At 41.6% G+C, this 24,732-nt stretch overlaps 1 protein-coding gene across 1 annotated transcript in view; it reads left to right on the top strand.

The window, feature by feature from the left end:
- nedd4l (NEDD4 like E3 ubiquitin protein ligase) overlaps window positions 1-24,732 on the top strand; it is a 74,201-nt gene that overhangs the window by 26,064 nt on the left and 23,405 nt on the right. The window contains exons 6-14 of the mRNA XM_056291196.1: window positions 12,658-12,693; window positions 13,488-13,538; window positions 16,058-16,119; window positions 16,541-16,643; window positions 17,413-17,567; window positions 17,784-17,919; window positions 18,017-18,196; window positions 18,354-18,431; window positions 22,348-22,407. Coding sequence (XP_056147171.1) covers window positions 12,658-12,693; window positions 13,488-13,538; window positions 16,058-16,119; window positions 16,541-16,643; window positions 17,413-17,567; window positions 17,784-17,919; window positions 18,017-18,196; window positions 18,354-18,431; window positions 22,348-22,407 — 861 coding nt within the window. The remainder of the gene's footprint in view (window positions 1-12,657; window positions 12,694-13,487; window positions 13,539-16,057; window positions 16,120-16,540; window positions 16,644-17,412; window positions 17,568-17,783; window positions 17,920-18,016; window positions 18,197-18,353; window positions 18,432-22,347; window positions 22,408-24,732) is intronic.

Here is a 24,732-nt window from a genome sequence, read left to right as displayed (position 1 = left end):
TATTTCTTGCTAATGACTGTTTAATCACTCTAGGATCTGGAAGTTCAGTTTAATGTTTGCTAAAACAAACAGCGGAGGCGGTCAGATACTTGGTGTTCTTGGCTAGGTAAGCCGCATTCTGCTGGAGCCTCATAGGTTCAGAGCTATTGCTATTATGGTTGGAGGAACGACGTGGGAGGTCAAGAGACTTGAGTCAGAAAAATACTGTTTTTTTCCCCCTCACTTTGTAAGGAGATACACACCATGTGCTATCCTTTTTTGTGATTATTCATTTACATTTTTGATACACTGTCCGTGTTTCATAAAGTGATTTATTCTAGCAGTTTTTGCAGTTTTGTGCATCTTCACAAGCGCCTATGGAAAGGGACCTGCTAGTGTTTAGACCCCCATGAAAAGTTTAGCTCTGGTTTTCCTAAGAACTGTGGGAGCTCTTGGCACTGTCACACTGTTGCAGTATAGGAGAGGACGAGGCAAGAGAGCAGAGCGCAGGCAGCCTCGGGCCTGATTGTCTCCTTATATGTTCTGAGTAGATGTTTGTCTGTCCTTCTCTAGGTGCATGCCAAGGCAGCACCTCCACCACTCGCTCATATTTTTATGAGAGGCCTGTTGGTTCTCATGCATTAGTTTTAATGTACTTTTGACCAAAGATAGTAGTTGATAGACTAATGATACTTGTGGTTGATGTTTGTGGTTGTACAACTGAATTAGACAACAACAATATACAGTTAAAATGTGTATTGAACACTGGCACCATAACATAAGATGTAAGAGGTGGGATACCTCACAATACTTTGCTTGGAGGAGGCATGTTATGTCATTTGGAACCTGGGCTTTCTGCCAGTGAACCAACCTTTGGCATTTCATTTTTTACATGTAATTTTATCCAAAATATTTCACACACATTGTATTGGCTATGTCTATGTAATACTTGATGCTGTATATCACCATTGATTAAAACTGGGTGTACTACAGTAATTGCTACACCATGCTTTGCCTCTGGAACTATAAGTTCCTCTCCCTAGGGCTGTGCTTCCTTCCTCAATCAATACGGCCCGTTACCTTGTCACGTTGTTCTCCACCGGCCAGGGTATTTTTTTCCATCTTGCCCTATTCTGCTTTACTTTGTCTTTTTTACAGTGTTTTTTTTAAACTTTTTTTTTTGCCTTTTTGTGTTGTCTTTTTTACCTTTATTTTTTTTGTCTTTGTGGCATACTATAAAGTTTTTGGGTTGTCATTGCTGCAGCTCTGGCATAGATAGACTGATGCACTGAGGACTGGACCCAAGATTTTAGTAGCCATGAAATCTGGAACAAGGCGGCAACTATTGGACTGCATGCTATTCAAAGGACTTATTATTATAAAGGCTTTGTCAATTTTCTCTGCATGGAGGCAGAGAGCTCCCCCACCCTTCATACAGTCTCAGGTCAACACAGTGTTACATGTATCCTAGTAGCCCATAACCCTCATTTATATTTATTATAACTGAGCTTCATTTCAGTTTTGATAGCAGAGCCATGTTCAAACTCATCTTTGTAAGTAAGAAGAGTCAGTCTTAAAATCTGCTGGCTAGTTGTTTTTCTGAGTAGAAGACAGCTTGTGTCTTTTCTGTTTGAAGAAGACTAAGATTGCTTTCCTCGGAGAGGATGCAAATGTTTGTTGTAACAAGGTTGCAATCTGTCAGATATTTTGTTCTTAAGTATGCCACTCCCTTTTCCTGTTCCATTTTAAGCATCCCCTTGTCTAGGCTTCTGTGTTCTGTCTCCAAGTTGCAGCAAATGAAGAGCTGGGATTCTTCCTCAGATTTGTTGCTCAATTATGTATTTTTAGTGGGGCCATGGGCATTATTTGGTACTAATGTAATAAAAGTGTCAGCTATGTTGCAATCAATGTACTGGCTTCTCTGTATGTGTGTGTGTGTGTGTGTGTGTGTGTGTGTGTGTGTGTGTGTGTTGCCTACAATAAACTAACAGATCTGTTCTACTGGTCTCACACTTTCTTGCTTCCCTACCCTCTCATCTATTCCATTCCTCCTTCTCTCTTTCTCTGCCATTCTCCCTCGGGGCCATAGCTTGGCATCCACACAGAGCAAAACCAGCTGAGAGGGTACTGTTTTGTTCTGACTGGCTTCAGTTATAAAGACACAGCAGCTGCAGTTATACGGACAATATTCCTTCAACTCGATTGAAATCATTCTGATTAGAGATTCCAACTCAGGGGTTTACATGGACGCTAAATAAAGTGACGCAATGAGATGTGCATTTACATGCCCCAAAGTATTTAATCAGAATATAACATTCTTGACATGTGCAAAGTGGTTCCGGCTGCTGTGAAGCATCTAATCTGCCGAAAATGTAACAGAAGTAGAAGAAGAATTAGTTCTGCCTGTTAATACAATTTTCAAGATGGACCCACATCATGCCCTGAAAACAGTCGTTGGCAACAATTGTGAGCGGCAAACGGGAAAAAGTGGGCTGAATAATGTTACACAATTTCACTCAGGGCATTACACAATGACAGTTCATAAAGACAGTAGGAGAAGGTTTATTACACATGCAGACATACAGAGATATATCTAGAGATGAACCGATCAATTGGCCGGTGACTGGAATCGGCTGATTTCCAGCTTGATTGGTTATGACCAGCAGCAGTCAGTCTCAGATATATCTGATTCCGTACTGGTCAAATTCACATGCATTTGCCGCACGATGGTTCACATCACACACATAGCGGTACAGATGATAGCATCACAGCCACACACACATGCTAAAACATGTCATCGAAAACCATTGTTTACGTTGGGAAAGTAAAACATGTTAGATGAAGTGGGATATACAGCAATTATTTTCAGTTGGATTTTATTTGTATAAAAAAAGCTGTAACCAGTAACATGGAGCACTTCTTTATTTTGACATTTGTTTGAGTGAGAGTGAGAGAAGGTCCTCTAACCTGATGCAGTTTTGGAGAAAATGTAAATATTATTTAATAGTGTTTTGTTATGAACATACAGTTGAAATTTTCATTAAAGAAAAGTTCCAAAAATGTTTGTGTATGCTGTCAATTATAGTTCTTAGAAAAAGAATTAGAATCACAGCCAAAATTGGAATCGGCAGGTGAGACTTTTAAAAAAATCGCAAATTGGAATTGGTCAAGAAAATTGCAATAGGTGCATCTGTAGAGATATCACTCCATAATCATCTGAACATGTGTATATTTTGAAAAATGAAGGTGAACCATTAGAACTACTGAAAAAAGGCTGTGACCGAAACAAGCAAACAAACAGTGCATCCTCGCATATTCACAAACAGTGGCAACAGAATGTGCAAGCTGGTTAAACATCGGTACTTTATTGGATCTTACACTTGTTAAAGCCAGGCTGTGCGGTCTGACAGGGTGCAAAACAAGCTTCCATCAAGCATGTTTTCATCTCAGCATGTGAAAAGAAAAGAAAAATGAAGCACAGTTTAATTCACAAAACTATCAATGAAATCAATAAAAAGCGGTCACTTTTATAGTACAGGAACATACCCATTTACGTCATCTCATGTTATTCCCACATGGAGCAAACATGCGCAGAAACGTTTATATTTATTTCAACCAGAGAGAAACTATCGGATTAAGCATTTACATGGTTATCAGGCGTTAATATTTTGCTATTGAACGGATTAACAAAGGTTTATACCACCCCTCTTAATCTGATTGAAAATTTCTTCTGATCAGGCTGGATCGGGCCAGTCTCTTCCGATTGAGGTGGTTACATGAGGCATTTTCCTTCTGATAGGGCTATCATTCCGATTATTAGTGGAATATTAGGGTCCATGTAAACGCAGCTATTGAAGGAGTAGGGAGTGGTGAAGACAGGGATTCAGAAGTAGATGGTGTTCACTAAATATAAGGTCCTATGCTGCGATAAGAACTGTGCTAATCTCACATAACTACCACATAGTTTTGTTAAGGGGGATTACATGAGTAATACGGTTGTGCTGAAGCTTGGGTTATGTAGTGAAAGTGGGCCTGAACAAATTTTGGGCTGTAGTCTGAAGGCGGTAGGGGTGGTTGGCATCTGTAAAAGGTAAGAGGAGGAACGGGAGAAGGATATAAGGGGTTAAACACAGACCATTTGGAGGGAGGAGACAGTTGGGTGGTGAGTGGTGGGTAAGATGTCTGTGGGGGGACAGTTGGCACTTGAGGGGCAGCATGGGGTAGTAACGGCAAGCGGTGGACTCATTTGAAGTCACATGACTGACAAGCAGCCCGTTGTCACCTCGGAAACCAGGAGCGCCGGCCACTCTTATCCAATCATGCCTGGAATGCTGGCCGTCACTCGGCTCAGGCTATTTCTGCTGTCTGTCGCTATTGCTCGGTAGTGCTAAGAGTTTGGCATACAGGGATCTTTCTTTTGTTTTTTTTTGTTTCTGTCTCTCAACCCCCACCCACCCTCACTTAACTCTTGATTTTACCCCTCCTTGAGTGTGCAGCATTAAGTTGTGAGATTCATTGCTCGCGTCTCTTTTTTGTGGTGCGAGTCTGCTGCGCCTCTTTCCTCCTTACAGTTAACTGTGGGAGGGAAAGTTGAGACAGGGAGAGGGGGAGAGGGAGGGAAAAAGGGGGATCAGCTAGCCAGCTAAAGCAGAGGAGAAGTGGGCGACACTCAGAGACAGACACTAGAGCCAGAGGGGAGAGGCAAACAACCAGCCAGGAAGAGAAGAAGAGGGCTGTAGTGCGTGAGGTGAAAATGTCCCACCGTCTGCGTCTGTACTTTGGTTCAGGCCGCAGTAACACAGCTCCAGAGCTGGAGGTACTGGAAGGAGATAGAACAGAGCAGCGGGGAGACAATGATGTGGCCATGACATTCAGCATGCAGCCACCGTCAGCATGGAGGCCACCTCAGGAGCCAGCAGGTCGACACCTCTCCAGACCATCTAGCTCTTTGGCCCAAAACTCAGAGCCTTTACTCAAACGCAGCTCTTCTATGTTCATACCTCAGCTCACCCCTTCAACTGAGCTGAGGCCAACCAAGAGCTCCTCGATGCAGATCTCCTTACAGCGTACTAATGGACCGGGAAATAATGATTCAAATGGACATGCAGAAGATGTCCCACCACCTTGCTACACTCCTCTAGGACCTGCTCCTGCTTACACAGAACCAGAGGTCCGAACTGACGTTCCACTGCTGCCACCTCCTCCATACTACAGTACAAATGCTTTAGTAAACTCACAGAGTCTTTCTACTGAATTGGACCTGCCCAAACGCAGGGTCTTCAATATTGGTTCCAATGGTAATGCTATGGCTAACAGAGGCCAACCTGGCATCAGTTTTGGTGGCATTTGTATCCAGAGGAATTCCCCTGATGGTTCTGATGTTCAGCAGTTCAGAATCCTTCCTTATGGTAGTGCTGGAGGTCCATTTGGCTGGTCTGTCCAGCAGCAGAGTGTGGATCGAGGTTCAGGTAACAATGGTGGTACACAGCGACTAGTATTTCAACTTCAGCAAAATCAGACCCCGGATCCCAATCAGGGATCCCAACCTTCATCCCAGGTAGAATGCCCTGATTTGGGCTTCACCAGCTCCAGGGGTGAACATACGGTACGTTACCCTAGAATACAGTTGGAGAGAAGTTCATCCCGCCAGAGGCTACCGCTGGAGAATCAACAGGAGACATGTGGTACAGAAAGCCAAGCTGAAGGAGAGAGTCGTACAGAAAAGGAAATGCAGAGAATGGAAGCAGAAGACCAATCTAAATGTCAAACTTTCAAAATCAGGAGGGAGACTCCTAGAAGGCAGCCTCATTTTAAGATATATTTTACTACAGGTGGGGGTGGAGGCCAGGATATGAGTTTTGGCAATGGATTGACAAGGAGAAATACCCAGGTAAAAAAAAAAAATGAAAAAAACTTTTTAGTAGCCCTGTTTTTTCTTAGTGATATATTCTAAAGGTGTTTTCATATGAGTTGTTGACATTTTAAAGGAAACCAACGAAACACATAGTCTCAAACCAGTAATTAAGTTCATTGATGTTGCTTTAGGACTTATAGCTGACTAGATGATGACTATTATTTAATGCAGCAAGAGTGTGTGTGTGTGTGTGTGTGTGTGTGTGTGTGTGTGTGTGTGTGTGTTGGTGGGGGGGTGTTCTAGAATACCACAGAAGGAATGGAAGCTTAGTGAACTTTGTGCCACCTCAAGGGATGAGGTGGGAACTCAGTAGTATTTCACCTCTTTTCTATGATGTTTTTTTGAGTACTTTACCTCCATTGAATCCATTCAAGATGAGAAAGTGTCCCGCAGTCTGATACAGCAGGAAGAGGGTGGTCAGATTCTGGGAAGTGAGAAGGACAGAGCAGGAGTAGCTGAACAAAACCACACGTACTGGCTCTCCTTTTACTTCATAGACCACAAGCATTTGAAGTCTTATATGCATCAGCCAATTCACACTCATGAAAGGAAAATAGGAGCCGACTCAGGAAAAAGTGGACAATTTTTCATCATTCACTTGCTTCCTTCCCGTTCACTGAAGTGTGACTAACTGTTGGTAATAAAGTGCAGCCGGTGCTCTTTGAGACTTGGATGTTTCTATCTTTAGTCTGTTTCTACTGCGGTTGTTGTTTTTGAGACCAGGCATGTGGCATGTCTTCTTGGGCTCTAGGCTGGTATGGATCTCTATCCTTGCAGCTGCTCCACAAGTTATTAAGAACTAAGATATCGTTACAGTCCAAATGATAATCAAGAAGTTTACTAAACTGTTGGCATCAACATTTCAAGAAAGCCTGGAGTTTCTCGTTGCCTTTCATATGCAACTAAAGCTTTTTTTTTCCCCATCTCACTGCCTCTCAGTCCCAGTGTTTCTTATCAACCATCACATGTTAGAGATATTATCTAAATACTTCAGATATTTGGTTGGTTTTTGGTTTCCCCTGCCCTTTTATATATACATTTTTGTAAGTAATATTGCATTTTTTCCACTTAAAACCTCAAGCCATGTCTATAAGTAACCGTTGTGCGCAGGTTAGGTTTAAGTCGTGTCATGAATGGCTATTAGTGCTGAGAAGTTGCTATTTTTTTTTCAATTAGGCTTGATTTTGATTGGGTTTTGGAAGTAAATGTTGATTTTGACTCCTTAAATTTATTTTTACTATGGCCAGTAAAACTGTTTTGAAAAGACAATCAACCATTTAACTTAAAAGGTCCAAATAGCATCAGTTTTAGCCAATTACTACGAACTTTAGGATTTTAAACAAAACTTTTCCACCATCAAAATGAATGCAAAAATCATGTGTAGTCAGTAGTTGGTACATTGATTCTGCCATTAACTTCCTCAGTCAATCTGGGATTGAAAATGGAAAAATCTCCAATCCCAATGTTTGGCTTTCAGTAGGTAGTGGGACAATGGATTTGTTTCGATTTGGATTACATATTGCACCTTTAACAACAAAGCCGATGCTGCCCTTTCTCTTCCTCGCTGGCTCTGCTGCTCCTCTCCTCCCTCGTCATCTCCTCTCGTGCTCTCCTCTCTCCCTCAGTCGACATGTCTGTTTGCTCCTCCAATTTCTCCATTTGCAATGACTGAATAAATGAAACAGTTGCATGTTACAGGCCACTACAAACTAAAACCCGGCAAACATTTGTGTACACAATGGATTATGATCATTGTTGCTCTATTGTGGTGTTGGTCTGTGTTGAATATCTGGCTTTTGAAACTATAATTTCCAGCAGGCTAGATGCTGCAAGGTGTACTGCTGTGCTCTGCAGTCATTAGTGCGCACTGTGTGTAATTTTTTTCATTAACATGAAGCTAAAAAAAAGAAAAGAATGTTGACTGAGTTTCGGTGTTTATAACAACTAAGACAATCTTGATCAATAGTTTTTGGGGGGGGGGTTTTGGAATTTTTTCCCTCTTTTTCTCCCCAATTGTATCCAACCAATTATCCCTATTTTCCGAGCTGTCCCAGTCGCTGCTTCACCCCCTCTGCTGATCCGGGGAGGGCTGCAGATTACCACATGCCTTCTCCGATACATGAGGAGTCACCAGCTGCTTCTTTCACCTGACAGTGAGGAGTTTCACCAGGGGGATGTAGCACGTGGGAGGATCACGCTATTCCCCCCAGTTACTCCTCCCCCCTCGAACAGGAAACATGCCCACATCCGGTTTCCTACCCGCAGACACGGCCAATTTTGTCTGTGGAGACGCCTGACCAAGCCAGAGGCAACACGGGGATTTGAACCGGCGATCCCCATGTTGGAAGGCAATGAAATAGACCGCTACGCTACCCGGACGCCCTTATCAATAGTTTTTCAAACACAGTTAACTGATATTTGATTTTATTGTTAGAATGGATGAAAAGCTAGGTGCTTTGAGTGTGTATCTCCAGTTATCTGTACTTCCTCATGGGGTATTAGAAGAAAGGATGCTTCAATACTAATTTTAAGAAGAAATATTTATGTTCTGCCTGCCTATTTGCTTTTCCTTTTCTATTTCTCAAAACTGTAGTTAGCTACCAAGCAACCTGAAATAGGGAGTCTACTTCAGTTCTCACTTTTTTTATAATTTAGAACAAATTGTAAACTATATTTTCTGTTTGTTGCAGCAAGTGGATAACTTTGGTGAGCAACATAGTCCAGGGTTGTACTCTGAGAGCCTTCAAAAAGCTATGCTCTGCAGAGACTGAATCATTGCAGTGGATTTGGCTGAGTCTTTAATAGAGGAATGGTATTTTCAGTAACTCTGTGATACTTCTGTCTTCCACTAGTAAGACTGCCACCAGGATTTCCACACTTACAATCACGTCTTATAATGCTGACATTGAACTCAAATGTTGGACTATATTAAACACATCTAAAACGGTGGAGATGTTGCTTTGTGTTTATTGTTGCTATAGTTGGCCTAAAAAATACCTATTAGATTTAGTAAGTAATTGGATACCTGTCGATATTAAGATACAATTATATCATTGGCAGCATTTTTGGCAGCATTTAGACCTTAAAGGGGTGAGTTTTAAACACTTCCGCCTTTTTCCAGTTAAGACACATGGTGTAGTGTTACCCAAAGGCAGCCCGTTTCTCATGCAAGAGGGAAATCCTCATATAGACCATAATGACAGGTCTTCCCCCACCGGTGCCCTGTAGCTAGTGTGCCCCCGCAAAAAGCTCTACATGTGACACTACGTGTGTGTGTGTGTGTGTGTGTGTGTGTGTGTGTGTGTGTGTGTGTGTGTTTATGTGTCTGTGCCAGCTAGATTGGCTGCAGACAGTTATGCTGCCGTGCCATGCCCTCTCGACAGCCTTGCTTAGACACCCCAGTTGTCATTCATAAAGAGCACTTGCAGGCCACTGTGCTAGCTAAATTTACCTGAGATAGGATGAGGGGCTCTCCGGTCTCATTTTAGTCTTTGGATTTTTTGAGGGATTGAAAGTGGTATTGTTGTGAAAGGCTATTTATGCCTGCTCTGATTTTCTTCAGTTGCAGGGCATTATGATTTGCTTGTGCCAGCTCAGACTGTCCAGTAGGTGAGACAGACTCACACTCATACCTGCTGGGATGTCTTCCATTGTGGCTTATGTGCTTCTTTGAAATGCTCAGTCCTCTGTGGCGCTTTTTCTTAATGTGGTTGTGTTGGAATAAATGTCCGTGGGGGTTTTAATCATTGTCGACCTGTGAACTCTTGTTTTAGCTATATTTTTGTGTTGTTGCCCTGTGTTGTATTTTTGTTGTTTTTTTTTTTTAATAAGGACCTATGTGTCTGAAGAAAGTAAGATTTGATGGTAAACTACCTGGCCATGGCAGCACAGTCAAGCAATGTTAGCTCCTATCCATTAACCTCCTTTAAAGGGAAATCTCACTGATGGTTTTGTGTATGTGCAATCAGTACTCATGAGTAATGTAGTTGACTGAAGCAAAGTCATCACTGTAGGGGACGTCCGGGTGGCGTGGTGGTCTATTCCGTTGCCTACCACCACAGTTCGAATCCCTGTGTTACCTCCAGCTTAGTCAGGCATCCCTACAGACACAATTGGCTGTGTCTGTGGGTGGGAAGCCAGATGTGGGTATGTGTCCTGGTCGCTGCACTAACACCTCCCACATGCCTCCTCCAGGAGGAGGCATGTGATAGTCTGCAACCCTCCCCTGATTGGCAGAGGGAGTGGAGCAGTGACCGGGACAGCTCAGAAGAGTGGATATTTGGCCAGGTACAATTGGAGAGAAAAATGGGGGAACCCCCCCCCCCAAAAAAAAAGTAATCACTGTGTACTATATGACAGAAAATCGGCATTCTTCTGCTCATAGTCTTTCCCACAGCCTACATGTACCAGAATGCATTGCTTGTAAGCCTCTCTGTCATCGTCCATAAAATACTCTGGGCTGCAATACTTTGTGACGTCATTTTCACCATTGGAATCATGGCTTAGTCAAGAAAATGGTGATGGTTTTTATTAAGTGTGTTTACAGTAGATTAGAGTATTAGAAACCCTGCTAGGCTGTAGTTTTTAGCGAAGTAATGTGACTTCACTTGGTGGCCAGAAAAAAATCGCGGTTTCACTGCCACTCCAGAGATGCAGAAACGATCGGGAACAACCGCAAGTGTTTTCCATGTGATATCCGTGTCACAGATAGGCAGAGATAAGGTTGAAAATCAGTGAATTTTCCCTATAAGCTAACCATTTCTCCTCTAACACATTATTTTCTCTACTTCATATCTAACTATACATGCCTTTATCCCTCATCACTTATTCCCCTCCATCTTTTAGCATAACCTGTCCCTGGGGAGCAGCTGCAGGATCAGCTGTGACCCTGCAATGACCCTGCACATATCTTCCTCCATCTACAAAAATTAAATTTAAAATGCTTGTTATGGTTAAGGTCAGAGTGTTCTGGGAGAAAAAAGCAAAAAAAAAAAAAACCACCCTCATATACTTGGGCCTCCTGCAGCTTATGCCTAATACAAACACTAGCTACCATTATCTCCAGTCCTTGACTTCAAGCAAATGAGATCACTGGATCGGTTGTGTTTTATGTCCAACAATTGCTTTAACTGATGATGATTTCAGGCCTCAGAGCTGGCTGTATTTATCCAAAGCCAAAAAATGCATCGCTGTGCATCAGCAAAGTGTAACTGCCACTGGCCTGGGAGAGTAAGCTGGAACACACTCCCTTTATAATGGGACATGGTAGTGGATGAAGATGCTGATAGGGAATCATTGATGATTTTTCTAATTTTTAAACATTTGCAAGCATTGGCTCAATTTTCAAAACGCCTCTAAAGAATTTGTTAAGAGCAGGCTATACATATAAATCTGCTTGTTAATTTGCAGACTGACACTGTTAAAGGAGACAAGGCTGTAGGACTAGGTGGAGAGGGTGAGAGGTGATGTGTGCCCCTGGCATCAACAGACTGCAGGGAAACTAGGCTGATTACTCATGCGTATCAGCTGTACATTGAAAGAACTTGTTGAAATAAACATTTGTATTGCGTATGATCTCGGTATTGCACTCCCATTATGTAACATGGGTGAGGAGCTTATTCCCCATGGATAAACCACTGTCACCTGACAGCGGATTGGTATGTTTAGCATATTGATGAAAAATATGTTAACATAAAATGGACACTGTGTGATAGTTGTGTACAAGGTTGACAAAACCTTGTCAGCATATCCATTGAAATTAGACACAGTTTAGAACTCGTCAAAGCATTACATTAGATGGGAAGGCAAAAACCATTGTACTTTTCAGAGGGAACACCAAAAACTGCCTATAGGCTATGACGGTATGTTCTTGTTTTAAAAAAATTGTATTTTGCATTGAGTGAAAAGGCAATTTCACAACTTTGCCAGTGGAGTTGTGATTTCCCAAGATCTCCACAAAACGTTGTAAGCAAATGTAAAGTTTGCATGGCAGTAGCACATTCTCACATCATGTCTTTACGCATGCCCAATAATCCAAGTAAGAAAATCAAAGCAAGTTGAATCAGTTCATCTGGATAAAATGTTTATTGACAGATACATTTCATCACTCATCTAAGTGACCTCTTCAGTCTAAACTGACTGCAGTTATCCCACCCTTATAAACAACTGTATTGTTTATAAGGGTGGCGATAAACAACTGTATTGTTTATCAGGGTGGAGATAAACAATGGTATATTGTTTATAAGGGTGGAGATACCTGCAGTCAGTTTAGACTGAAGAGGTCACTTAGATGAGTGATGAAATGTATCTGTCAATAAACATGGTATCAAGATGAACTGATTGAACTTTCTTTGATTCTCATGTCATTAGAATCAGAATCAGAATACGTTATTCATCCCCGATGTATACTATCATAAATAAATCCCATTCGTGCTTGGGAAATTCTGTATGCACAACATTTATACATGAGGCCCCAGGCCTGCGCAGTTGCAAGAAACCACCAAGAATATAGACTCATGCCTGCACTATAGTAATTTAATGGGGGTTAAAAATAATGGTTTTCACTTGTTGATACTCTGTGCTTCTCAGAATTTATTGCAGTTTGGTATGATTGCATTTTAAGTTAGAGCCAGTGTCAAGAGAACTAGCAGATGGCGATCTCAGACAAGATGTTGTTCTACCCTTCCGCATTTAACCAGTGTTTATAAACTGACACCTTTGATACGTAATGCCTGTTGTTTAAATCAATTATGTCCCACACACAGGCTGTCTCCAAGAATGGGCTTTTTCACCTCGGACAGGTAATTCATGCCTCCAGCAGTGGCTGTTGCTGTGTGGCTCAATCACCTGCCAATCTTACCCTTTCCTCATAATTTGTATTAACAAGAGCAAGATGAGCGATCAAAGCACTCCTTTAATCTGCCACACAAACTCTTCCTAGCTCGTCCCTGTTGCCACCTGTCCCCTCATCTCCTTCTATCTGGCTCACTGGCTTTAATATGGTGGTGGTTGATGTTATTTTGTCCTTGCTGGGTCCATGGGTTCATCTCCTATCAAGTGATACCAAAGGCCTGTCCATAATCGATCCCTAGACAAGAGCCCACTGCTTGGACATTTGTGGAAATCTGCACTGATTGGACAGAAGAGAGGGTAATGGCGCTGTCACCTGTCAATCCACCTTTTGAGTAGTACAGCTGCAGACATAAAGAGTTGCATTATAAAACTACTCAAGATTACCCATACATACAGATGGCCTTTACTGTCTCAAAACGCTCCGTGTTTTGGATCAACACAGGTGTTCAACAAGGCAAGAGATGGGGCTCAGAATGGGGTTCTCCATTAAATGAAAATCAGCTCTCTGCTTATATGGTGCATCTCTCTCTCTCACTCTCTCACACACACACTCATGCAAATGTGGTTGGGTCTACTGGTGGTTTTGGTAAATCCCTTCAACTTTGTGGTTTCCCCCTCTCTTTCCCTTTTCAAGCCCTACTGGACATATAACTCCTGCTTTTGGTATTGTCAGATGTGCGGGAGACATGGTTCGTTTTAAAATCCAGACATTAAAGATGACCATCTTGCGTTTCTTTTCTAGACCAGAGATGATTTCCTGGGACAAGTTGATGTGCCTCTCAGTCACTTACCGGTGAGTATGTCGTCTTTGTTGGAGGTGAGCCTGACTGTAAATGTGTTTTTGACTGCTCAGCTGTTTCTTATCTTGAGGTTTCATCTGCCTGCTTAACCTCTTGAAGGTCAAGCTATGTTTGTGTGTGTGTGTGTGTGTGTGTGTGTGTGTGTGTGTGTGTGTGTGTGTGTGTGTGTGTGTGTGCGCATGTGTATATGTGTGTGTGTGTCTTGAGTGTGAGAAAGCTCTAACCGTATGAGCAACCTGATGTTGTAATCAAGCAGCTGAGCAGCACAACGTTAGAAATGGAAAGAAAGTTGTGTGGGATGTAAACAGGGGTGGCTGGCTTGAGGGCAGGCAACCCTTATGCCAGGATCAGGCTACAAGAATTCAGCCTAATTTTGACACGATTTTGTCACTGCCAAAAAATTTCCAGTGTCAGGCCTAATTATGAATGTCAGGAACGACGAACGGGGGTCTTTACCCCGTGTAGTGTGACAGCAGCAATGTGGTGTCTGGGATGCCCCACAACACCCAGACAAAAAATCTAGCATGTCAGACTTTTTTATATTTAACTGCCTAGTCTGACACCCCCTACGATGTTGACTAATAGGGTGTGTGTTCTCTGGTGCACATATGTAAACATGGCACTGAGAAAGAGTGATGCTGCTATTGCTCCTGTCAGCTGGAACAATGAAACCGAGGAAAGGTTTGTTAAGCAGTGGCAACAACACCCCTGCAGGCCTTTTTGACATTTCCTCAAGAGAGTACCATGACAGAGTCAAAAAAGATAAATGTTAGCAAGAAATAGCGGCGGCACTTCAGCAACCTGATGAGTAGTTGGTTAAACTATGCTAGGTTATCATTCCGCAGTAGCACTAGCTGAAACAGCATCCACAACCGTTTTTCCATTCTTTTTGCAGCACAAGACCGCCAGCATCACACATAGCTGTTCTCTAGCCATTATTGAAAATTTCTTGACCCTCCTCCCCGACGACCAATGAACTCGCACAAGATAATGAAAGTCAGCATACGGTGATTGGTTGGGGTCATCCTTGTAGTGTTGCCAGTCTCCCAGCCAAGATACTGCAAGAATTCATGGCACTATGGTTGCTTAATCTGACATGGTGACCATCGTGAAAGACAAAAATATCGTGTAGTCTGATCCCGGCATTAAGGCTAATGGCAAAGGCTAATTTGATCAAATTGACACTGGCAAATTATAGACTGTTGTCAAATACTAGCTCCTGAAAACCTTAACACACAGAACGAATACAAATATTTGAGAAGTGTTTGTATGTTTCAATGAAAATGTACCTGGTCGCTACCCAATCAAATAGGCCCTCAGTTCATTGTGAACTTGAAAAGTTGTTTCCAGTAGTATACTCCCTACAGTATCTCCTATTATTTCATAACCCATGCTGCTGAAATCTAAGTCAAGTCGGACTGATGTGAGTCATGTACTTTTGAAGTGTTGAAACTTAAGAGCCTATCGGTAGAGGGTGTTGGGGTTAATTATTAACATCTTACTTGGCTCTCCCATGCTCAGGGAATTAGCTGTAGATAAAAGCTACAGCTGAGTCATTTTGCAAACTGAGGTCAGCTAAGTAGACAGGAAAAGGTGTGTCTTGATGCAACAGCCAGAAGCTTATTGCACAGATTATTATTTAGCATTAAAGAAAAATTAGAAAAACATGAATAAGCTAAAATGAAACCCATTCACTTTGTCTCTCTTCACTTGATCCATTGACATTGTCTATAGTGACAATTTTTAGGCTAGTCTTACCCATAGTCATTGATCATTCATTTACTTGTGGCCTTTTCTCCCATGGTTGCTTGTACTTGTAATTTTTTTCTTTAACTTTTCATGAGTCAGGTCAGCTAAACTGAGTCATTTGTGGGAGACTTGCAGATACATTTGCCCCATGGAAGCTGGATGGAACAGAAGCCTCAGAAAAATCCTTGTTTTATCAGCTGTATCCTGGCCTCTGAAATTAATCTGGACTATGTTTTCAGCAGCCTAATTTGAAAACAGGGATATCAGTAGATTCATTTCAATGTATTTATTATTCATTTATTCATTTCAATCTATTATATTTTCTCATAGGACAGGATATTCTGGGATTTCATGGACTGTTTCAGAAGTTTCAGCACAGATGATTTCATCTTACTTGAACTTTTCTGCGCCCAAGATCTGTATCAGTCAAATTAGACATTGAATAAGATTCACAGTTGATTCTTGTTATTTTGAAATGATTACATGGATTCTCTGCTCACCAATGAAGTGATCTGTGAGCAAATATTGTTGACTGGTTGGGCTATGTCGGAGAGTCTCTATCTCATTTTGATTGTAGTATATCGCCCAAGATCATGTCTTCTAATCTCAGCATTCTGTAATGAGCCCCATGAGGGTGTGCAGAAAGACCGCAGAACAGCTGCACTCTATTGACCATGCTCTTATAATTTCATACCACCTATCATGTTTTGTTACTGTGTGTTCACTTGATTGTGGGTAACAAAAGTCAAATGTTAATTTGCAGACAGAGGACCCAACCATGGAACGTCCCTATACGTTTAAAGACTTCCTTTTGCGACCAAGAAGGTCAGTTACTGCAGGATTATGATGCATTGACTGATGAGTACACAGCAGCAGAAATGACTGCCAGTAATGTAGCATGTGTAGTTAATTTATGTGCAATTTGAACTTGTACTCACAGAAGATTAATGAGTGGATAAAGGGGGTAGGTAGTCATTGGAAAGCCATTGAGTCTACCTTGATTGTAATCATGTTTTATGAGACCATGCTGACTTGAATTGTTTACCAACAAGAAGTAAGATCATGCACAGGTCATTAGAAGCGGTAGGTGCAAGATGATCCTAGTGCTTAATAGCTGTTGGGAAATTCCCCTATAATTGACTCTTAATCACTAGGACTTAGTTGCATGTCAGTACTGTTTTTTGTTAATTATTTTTTTTATTAATTCTTTTGTGTGTGACTGTGTCATTGATGCTTTTGAATCTAGTCACAAGTCCAGGGTGAAAGGCTACCTGCGTCTGAAGATGGCATACTTGCCAAAACAAGGAGGGCAGGAGGAGGAGACTGAAGAGATGAGAGAAGAGGCCGAAGTGAGTAAAAAGCCTCTATACTTTGAGCGTTTAGAGGTTTAATGCTGATCTAACATTAACTCATAGGTCTGCTTGACAATCATGTTCATAATACCCCAGATGGCAAAACCAAAGGCAAAAGTAGCACTCCTACTATTCCTCATAGCGTTTAAAAAAATATGGCTGTATTATTCCTTCCTTCATCACCTGAAACAGCTATAATTTTGACCTTTTAGGTGAAAGTAACAATTGTACCTTTAAATTTTTCACAAATTCAGTAATGTTGGATCAGTCCTTACCAAGAGTGAGGGGAATTTGCAATGTCTTGCTGCCAACATTTAGAGAAAGTCTCTTCCTGGTCAGGGTCTGGAAAACCCATTTGCAGAACTTCCCCTTACTTGGAAAAATAAAAGCTTTTCCAGTCTGACTATGTCTGCATATATTTGTGTTTAGAGTTGTAGATTTTTCTGTTTTTTGTATACATCAGTGAGAGAACACAGGAGGGTATATGATAAGTGCCGTAGGTTTTCATGCAGAGAAAAACTGCAAAGTTAAGTTGATGTTTTGGAAGCTAACTTGGAAAACTGAGATGTCACTCCTCTCCCCAACTCACATTTCCTGTTCGCCGTGTGAAAAAAAAGCCTCTCAGACTCTGGAATTTGCTTTTCCACATAATGCAGTGAACTACAAAATGAATTGTTGTAAATCTGCTTTCCTATTGTACTTTTTTGTCCCTTTCTCTTCCTATTCTCTCCTTTCACTCTTGTCTGCTCACCTATCCCACCTCTAGAGTTGGGATGACTCTACAGACCCTGGCTCCCAGCGACCCCAGCAGCTGCTTCCCCCACTGCCCCCGGGCTGGGAGGAGAAAGTAGACAACCTAGGTCGCACCTACTATGTCAATCACAACAATCGCAGTACACAGTGGAAACGGCCTTCCAACATGTACGGCAGCTCTCAGCTTATATATGCTTAGATCGTCTGTGCCTCAGCTAGTACAAACAATAATGTTGGCACAAACTACAAACATATAATTATAATTTGGATTACATTGATGTGAAAGTGTATCTCAGGAAATAACCAGGGAGTATTTGAATAGAGAAAAGCAGGTTCTCATCAGGATATCAGGTTCTCTAATGACTTTTGATTTGTTTGTTTCAGGGATGTGGTATCGGAAACAGAGAGTGACAACCAACAACGGCAGATCAATCAGGAAGCTCACCGCGTGTTCCGCTCCAGGCGGCACATCAGTGAAGACCTAGAGAATGAGCACCTGGAGGCCAGGGAATTGGACAATGTGAGAGAGAAAAGCACTGATTCAAAATTGTGTAACTTTGCAAGGTGACTGTTAAATTTTGTGATTGCATCTTTGGGTGTCCCCTTTCCTTTTGTAGTCATGGCAACAAATAACAGAAGAGGACCCTAATGACTCCTTATCCCAGTCGCTGCCTGGACCCTCCTCTGCCATGACACCACAAGAACCAGCCCCACAGGAGTTCTTTGGGGATTTGAACCTGAGGCTTTTTCTCCCCCCTGATGCTAATGGAGAGCTGCCAGGACCCAGTTCAGCTCTAGTGAGACTCATGTTATATTTCTCTTAACTCCTATGGGAGAACTTATATACAACCGCTTCATTTGTTACCAAGCCGTTCTTTGGAAGGATTTGTGTGTATAATGATAGTGACAGGATTTTTACTTTCAATTTGCTTCTGTTCCTCTCATGTCTAAAAGAGCCAACTGTCAAACAGATTTCGTTCCTCCAGTATGACTGATGGAGTTAGCGAGCAGGCCCTGACTTCTCCTCTGACGGTATGGACTTCCCCTCCCTGGCCTCTCTCCCTTTTCCAGTCCATCCTAGTTTCTCTTTTTGCCCAGTTTTGCAGACTTTCTTTCTAATGCAGACATTTTGCAATGTTGCCTCATTTATCTTCTCTATCTGTTGTCCTCATATGTGTTGTCGGTATATTGCGCTTTAAAATCCTCGCACTGTGCTTCGCTTATACGATCTTCAATTCTTGTTAGTATGCTGCATTTTCAACTCTCTCCTGCTCTTTTCAATGCTTCAGTTTTGCTTTTTCTTTCTTTCTTCATGCCTCAGTAGCTGTGGACTACCACATATATTCCTCCACCTTTTTTCTCCTTTGCTACCATCACTGATCTCTCATCACTTAGATTCACTCTTAGCCATTTCTGTAGTATCAGGAGAGAAACCCCTGGGCTCTTTGCCAGCAGGGCACAGGGGAAGAAACATGAGACAAATCAGGTGCACCAAGAATGACCTTTGCAGTGGAAGTCATTGGCAAGGTTTTAAGGAATTGGGGCACCACCTCAGAACAAGCACCTCAGAAAACCCTGAGTCATAGCATTGATAAGAGCATCAGCTGAACTGTTATGGGACACAGGATCTGAATCAATTGTGCCCCACTGAGTTTAGTTATAGTAGCTAACTTGGTAGTGTAAAGCCAAGGCTTCAGTGTAAGGGTACAGTTGCTGATGTCAGCCTTTACCTCAAATGACTGTTGTATTTTGCAGAACATTTGGCATTTTTTAGGAGCCTTCAAAGGGAAAATCTATATACATTTTTCTGTACTACATTTGGGATTTCCTGAGAGTGGTGGTGGTGGTGGTGGTGGGGGGGGGGTTCTGGGAATACTGAGTAATTAGCCTAAGTGTGTGGCATTGCAGTGGTTTTATTGGGGTGTGAAGGCACTTTTGTTCTCAGACGAGGGTGACAGGAGTAAACACATCGATAATGGGCCTGACAATAAATGTAATTGATGATGATGGGCTTTTAATTTGACCCTTCTGAAATGGATTTCCTCAGCACTGCAGAGAGAGTCAGAGGGGAAAGGAAATAGAAATGAAGTGGAGGGAGTAATGCCAAATAGTATTAGTCAAGCGCCAATGTGCACACCAAGACTTGTTAGAATTCTGACATGACGGCCTTGGAAAAATCAAGCTTTTTTTTAACAGTTTATTTTTATTGGTTTTCTCATATACCCAGTAGTTTACAGTGGAAAATATAAAGTTGAATTATCAAGAATATGAGAAAAAAAAAAGGTTCCACATGATAAGGTTTCAACATCAAGACCAGTACCCACCCCAACCCCTTCCACCAGACAAGGGCCATAACAAATGTAATGGAGTCAGGAAGGAAAAGAAACAAAAAATGAAAATAAATAAATAAATAAATAAATTATATATATATATACACACACACACACACACACACACATAGATGAATGAATTAAATAGTAATAGTAAAGTAAGAAAAACAATTAATAGAATAATAATTGTAAAATTAATAAGGATTAAGAAAGGGGTACAATTTGTGAAATAAATACAATATTCTCGGAACATTCAAAACATCATCAACCAGTGACAGACTGTGGAATATTTCCCATGTAATTCCTGAAACCGGCCCAGCAATTATCAAAGAGATGTGGTTTTCTTCTGAAACCATGTATGATGAAATGTCTTTATGCCACATAGAAATAGGAGGGGGGTCTGTACTCTTCATAACAAAGCAATACATTTATTACCAGCAATCATGGCCAGCTTGATGAACCACTTTTTTCAAGTGGGATGTCAGATGTGTTCCTAGTAAGGCTAATTTAGATGAGCAGGGGATCTCAAATCCAGTGATCTCTTTAAGAATGTCCAATATTGAGCCCCAGTAAAGATTTAGTTTATTTCATTCCCAGAACATATGAATAAGGTTACCTGTCTCTGTTTTGCATCTTGGGCAAAGATCTGAAATTGAGTCATTTGTCCTATGAAGTCTTTCTGGTGTAAAATAGGTTCTGTGAATAATGTTGAACTGCACAAGCTTATGGTGGCTGTTATATGATATAGCTGTTTCGGTACTTGCGTTGCACAGAAAGGGGTTAAAATTTAGGAATTAGAATATGAGCTGGTTTCACTGCATCCATCCTCTACGCTGCCATCTTTTTACCCTCCGAAAACCAAGCTTTGAAACGTCTCAGAGGTAGTTGTGTTACTCATTTTAGAATAGATTGAAGACTTTTCAAAATATGTGATATTGTTAGAAACTGTAAGAAAAACATGTAAAATAATAACTTAGTAGTGTTGCAGAGTTACTGTTTGAGAGTTAGGGCTGATCATAGTCACTGCCATTGAATACTAAATTCTGTTGAAAATGGTATGTTGTCGGTTAATCTTAAGAGTCCAGTGATGGTGGCCACAGACAGACCATCTCTAAGTGACACTAGATATGTATGGTGTTGTAGGTACCAACTATATGGACCAGCTCATGCTTGGTTGTTTGTCTCTTCAGGTTCAGTCCAGCCAAATGAACATCTTTTGTTGTGTGTGCTTCTGATAAAAGGAATTATTTCTAGAGCTCTTCACCGATATTAGGCATACAAACTTGTTTGTATTATTTATGATAAGGAACCTGTCTTTCAGAGTAGAATCCAGTTTTTGATATAGCATGGTTAGCTGTACTTTGCTTTTATAAGCACATTTGGAATTCATTTTTTATCTATTCAGTGCTTCTTTAAAACTCCTAGTTGTGTAATTCTCTCTTGAAGAACATTTTCACACATTTTTTGATTGTTGACGTCTCTCCCCTTGTTGAAATGTGTATGCATTCATTAAGACTTATACTGCTTGCTCTTGAATTTTCAGAAAAGGTAGAAGAATGTGTGAAATATAAAACTAAATTGATTTCTTTTAGTTGATGGTACAGCATTGTAACCGTGTTTAAATATTTATTTCTTTTTATTTGGGATGAGACTGAAGATGCCACATTGTCGAGGGATTTATGATTTATATTTTCAGGGAACCGTTTTTCAACTACACTTATGCTTCTGATACTATCTTGGCGCTTTTCATTCTTAGTCGTTGCTTTAAATAACAAAGTTGATTTACTGTCTCCAAGGAATAAATGAAAACAGACTGTTATAAGATAATATTTGTAGCTAATATTTGTAGGGGCGGCACAGTGGCCCAGTGGTTAGCACTCTTACCTCACAGCAAGAAGGTCCTGGGTTCGAACCCCAGGCCGTCCCAGGTCCTTTCTGTATGGAGTTTGCATATTCTCCCCATGTCTGCATGGGTTTTCTCCGGGTGCTCCGGTTTCCTCCCACCATCAAAAAGACATGCATGTTAGGGTTAACACTCCTGCCTGTACCCCTGAGCAAGGCAGTGTAAAGAAGAACTGGAGTTGGTCCCCGGGTGCTGCAGCTGCCCACTGCTCCTACACAATAAAAGAACAAAGTTCATTGTAGTCTGTACAATGACAAAATAAAGTGGCTTTCTTTCATCTTCTAATTGAACTACTCTTGACCTTTTTTGTCCACATCTTGGTCCGTAATTCAGTCAACTAGCAATCAATGTGATACATTCATGTCATGTTCTCCTTTGTGCTCCTTCTTGCCCCCTGTCTACCTCAGTGCATTTCCTTGGGAATCTTCTCCTCGCTTGTTGAAGGCCACCACACAAGACCTTCAACCACATTCTGATTTTCCCCTTCTTTCGTCGCCTTCACCTCTTGAACCCAGGATTCTGGGAGACTCCTCTTTTTCTGTCAAGCCTTACCTTCATCCTAAAACGTGACTCTCCCTTTCGTTAATTTTACCCTCCCACCTCAGTCACTGAAATCAAATTACTGATCACTATTGCCCCATTGCTTCCACCCTGATCATCTTGGTATCTCCATCGTAAACTAAAGAACCCTCTTCCCCCTGTTATCTACCATCAGCAGAGTTCCCAGACCAGAAGAACAAGAGCTCAAACAGTCACAGGCAGTGAAGAAGCCATGGTAATGTCTCAGTCTACATACTGTATATCAGTCCTCCAACTTTCTGTGCCCACACTCAGTGGTAGATTTGCAGTATTCTTTCTCTTTGTACTGCTTTCATTTTTTTTTCTTTTTCCCTTAATCACTTTTTAAAAACTTATTCACGGGTGAAAATATATGTTTTTATTTTTACTCTTACTTATGTGGTCTTACTCTTGCCATGTCTGGTTTTATTCCATGTAGGTCAGGTGAATTGGCCATAATAAAATGGCCCTAGGTGTGTGTGTGTGTGTGTGTGTGTGGGGGGGGGGGGGGGGCTGTGATGGCCTGGTGGCCTGTCCAGGGTGTCTCCCTGCCTGCCGCCCAATGACTGCTGGGATAGGCTCCAGTGTCTGACGACCCTGAGAGCAGGATAAGCTGTTTGGATAATGAATGAATGAATGAATGAATGAATGAATGAATGAATGAATGAATGAAAAGATACAGTGCATCCGGAAAGTATTCACACCCCTTCACTTTCCCCACATTTTGTTATGTTACAGCCTTATTCCAAAATGGATTAAATTCATTTTTTTTCTCATCAATCTACACACAATACCCCATAATGACAAAGGGAAAAAGGTTTTGTAGAAAATCTTGCAAATTTATTAAAAATAAAAAACTGGAATATTGCATGTACATAGGTATTCACACCCTTTGCTCAAAATTGAGCTCAAGTTCATCCTGTTTCCACTGATCATCCTTGAGATGTTTCTACATCTTGATTGGAGTCCACCTGTAGTTAATTCAATTGATCGGACATGATTTGGAAAGGCACACACCGGTCTATATAAGGTCCCACTGTTGACAGTGCATGTCAGAGCAGAAACCAAGCCATGAAGTCAAAGGAATTGTCTTTGGACCTCCGAGACAGGATTTTATCGAGGCACAGATCTGGGGAAGGGTACAAAAAAATTTCTACAGCTTTGAAGGTCCCGAAGAGCACAGTGGTCTCCATCGTTTGTAAATGGAAGAAGTTTGGATCCACCAGGACTCTTCCTAGAGCTGGCGGCCCAGCCAAACTGAGCAATTGGGGGAGAAGGGCCTTGGTCAGGGAGGTGACCAAGAACCCGATGGTCACTCTGACAGAGCTCCAGCGTTCCTCTGTGGAGATGGGAGAACCTTCCAGAAGGACAACCATCTCTGCAGCACTCCACCAATCAGGCCTTTATGGTAGAGTGGCCAGGCGGAAGCCTCTGCTCAGTAAAAGGCACATGACAGCCTGCTTGGAGTTTGCCAGAAAGCACCTAAAGGACTCTCAGACCATGAGAAACAGGATTCTCTGATCTGATGAAACCAAGATTGAACTCTTTGGCCTGAATGCCAAACGTCACGTCTGGAGGAAACCAGGCACCTCTCATCACCTTGCTAATACCATCCCTGCAGTGAAGCATGGTGTTGGCAGCATCATGCTGTGGGGATGTTTTTCAGCGGCAGGAACTGGGAGACTAGTCAGGATCGAGGGAAAGATGAATGGAGCAAAGTACAGAGAGATCCTTTATGTAAACCTGCTCCAGAGCACTCAGGACCTCAGACTGGGGCGAAGGTTTACCTTTCAACACGACAACGACCCTAAGCACACAGCCAAGACAATAAAGGAGTGGCTTCAGGACAAATCTGTGAATGTCTTTGAGTGGCCCAGCCAGAGCCCAGACTTGAACCCCATTGAACATCTCTGGAAAGACCTGAAAATAGCTGTGCAGCCACGCTCCTCATCTTACAGAGCTCGAGAGGATCTGCAGAGAAGAATGGGAGAAATACCCCAAATATTAGGTGTGCCAAGCTTGTAGCTTCGTACCCAAGAAGACTTGAGGCTGTAATCGCTGCCAAGGGTGCCTCAACCAAGTACTGAGTAAAGAGTGTGAATACTTATGTACATGCAATATTTCAGTTTTTTATTTTTAATAAATTTGCAAAAATTTCTACAAAACCTTTTTTGCTTTGTCATTATGGGGTATTGTATGTAGATTGATGAGAGAAAAAAAAGGAATTTAATCCATTTTGGAATAAGGCTGTAACATAACAAAATATGGGGAAAGTGAAGGGGTGTGAATACTTTCCGGATGCACTGTATGTGAGGGAATTCACTCATTTATATTTTTGTAGTTATGACATATTGCACTAAAGTCAGGTAGTGTTTGAGAATAACATATTTTTACAGATACCAGCTAGGAATATGAGACAAAAAGACAAAATATCTGACATAAAAACATGAAGTCACACAGCATATTAAAATACTGTTATTTTATTTGAAATATTATTATAGGGTATAGTTTTGCATTCTTAGCTCATAATGTTTACCTAGAG

The sequence above is a fragment of the Lampris incognitus genome, chromosome 12 (genome assembly GCF_029633865.1).
Source record: "Lampris incognitus isolate fLamInc1 chromosome 12, fLamInc1.hap2, whole genome shotgun sequence".
NCBI classification, from domain to species: Eukaryota; Metazoa; Chordata; class Actinopteri; order Lampriformes; family Lampridae; genus Lampris; species Lampris incognitus.
Note: the sequence above shows the minus strand (reverse complement) of the source record. Positions and strands in the feature narration are given on the sequence as shown.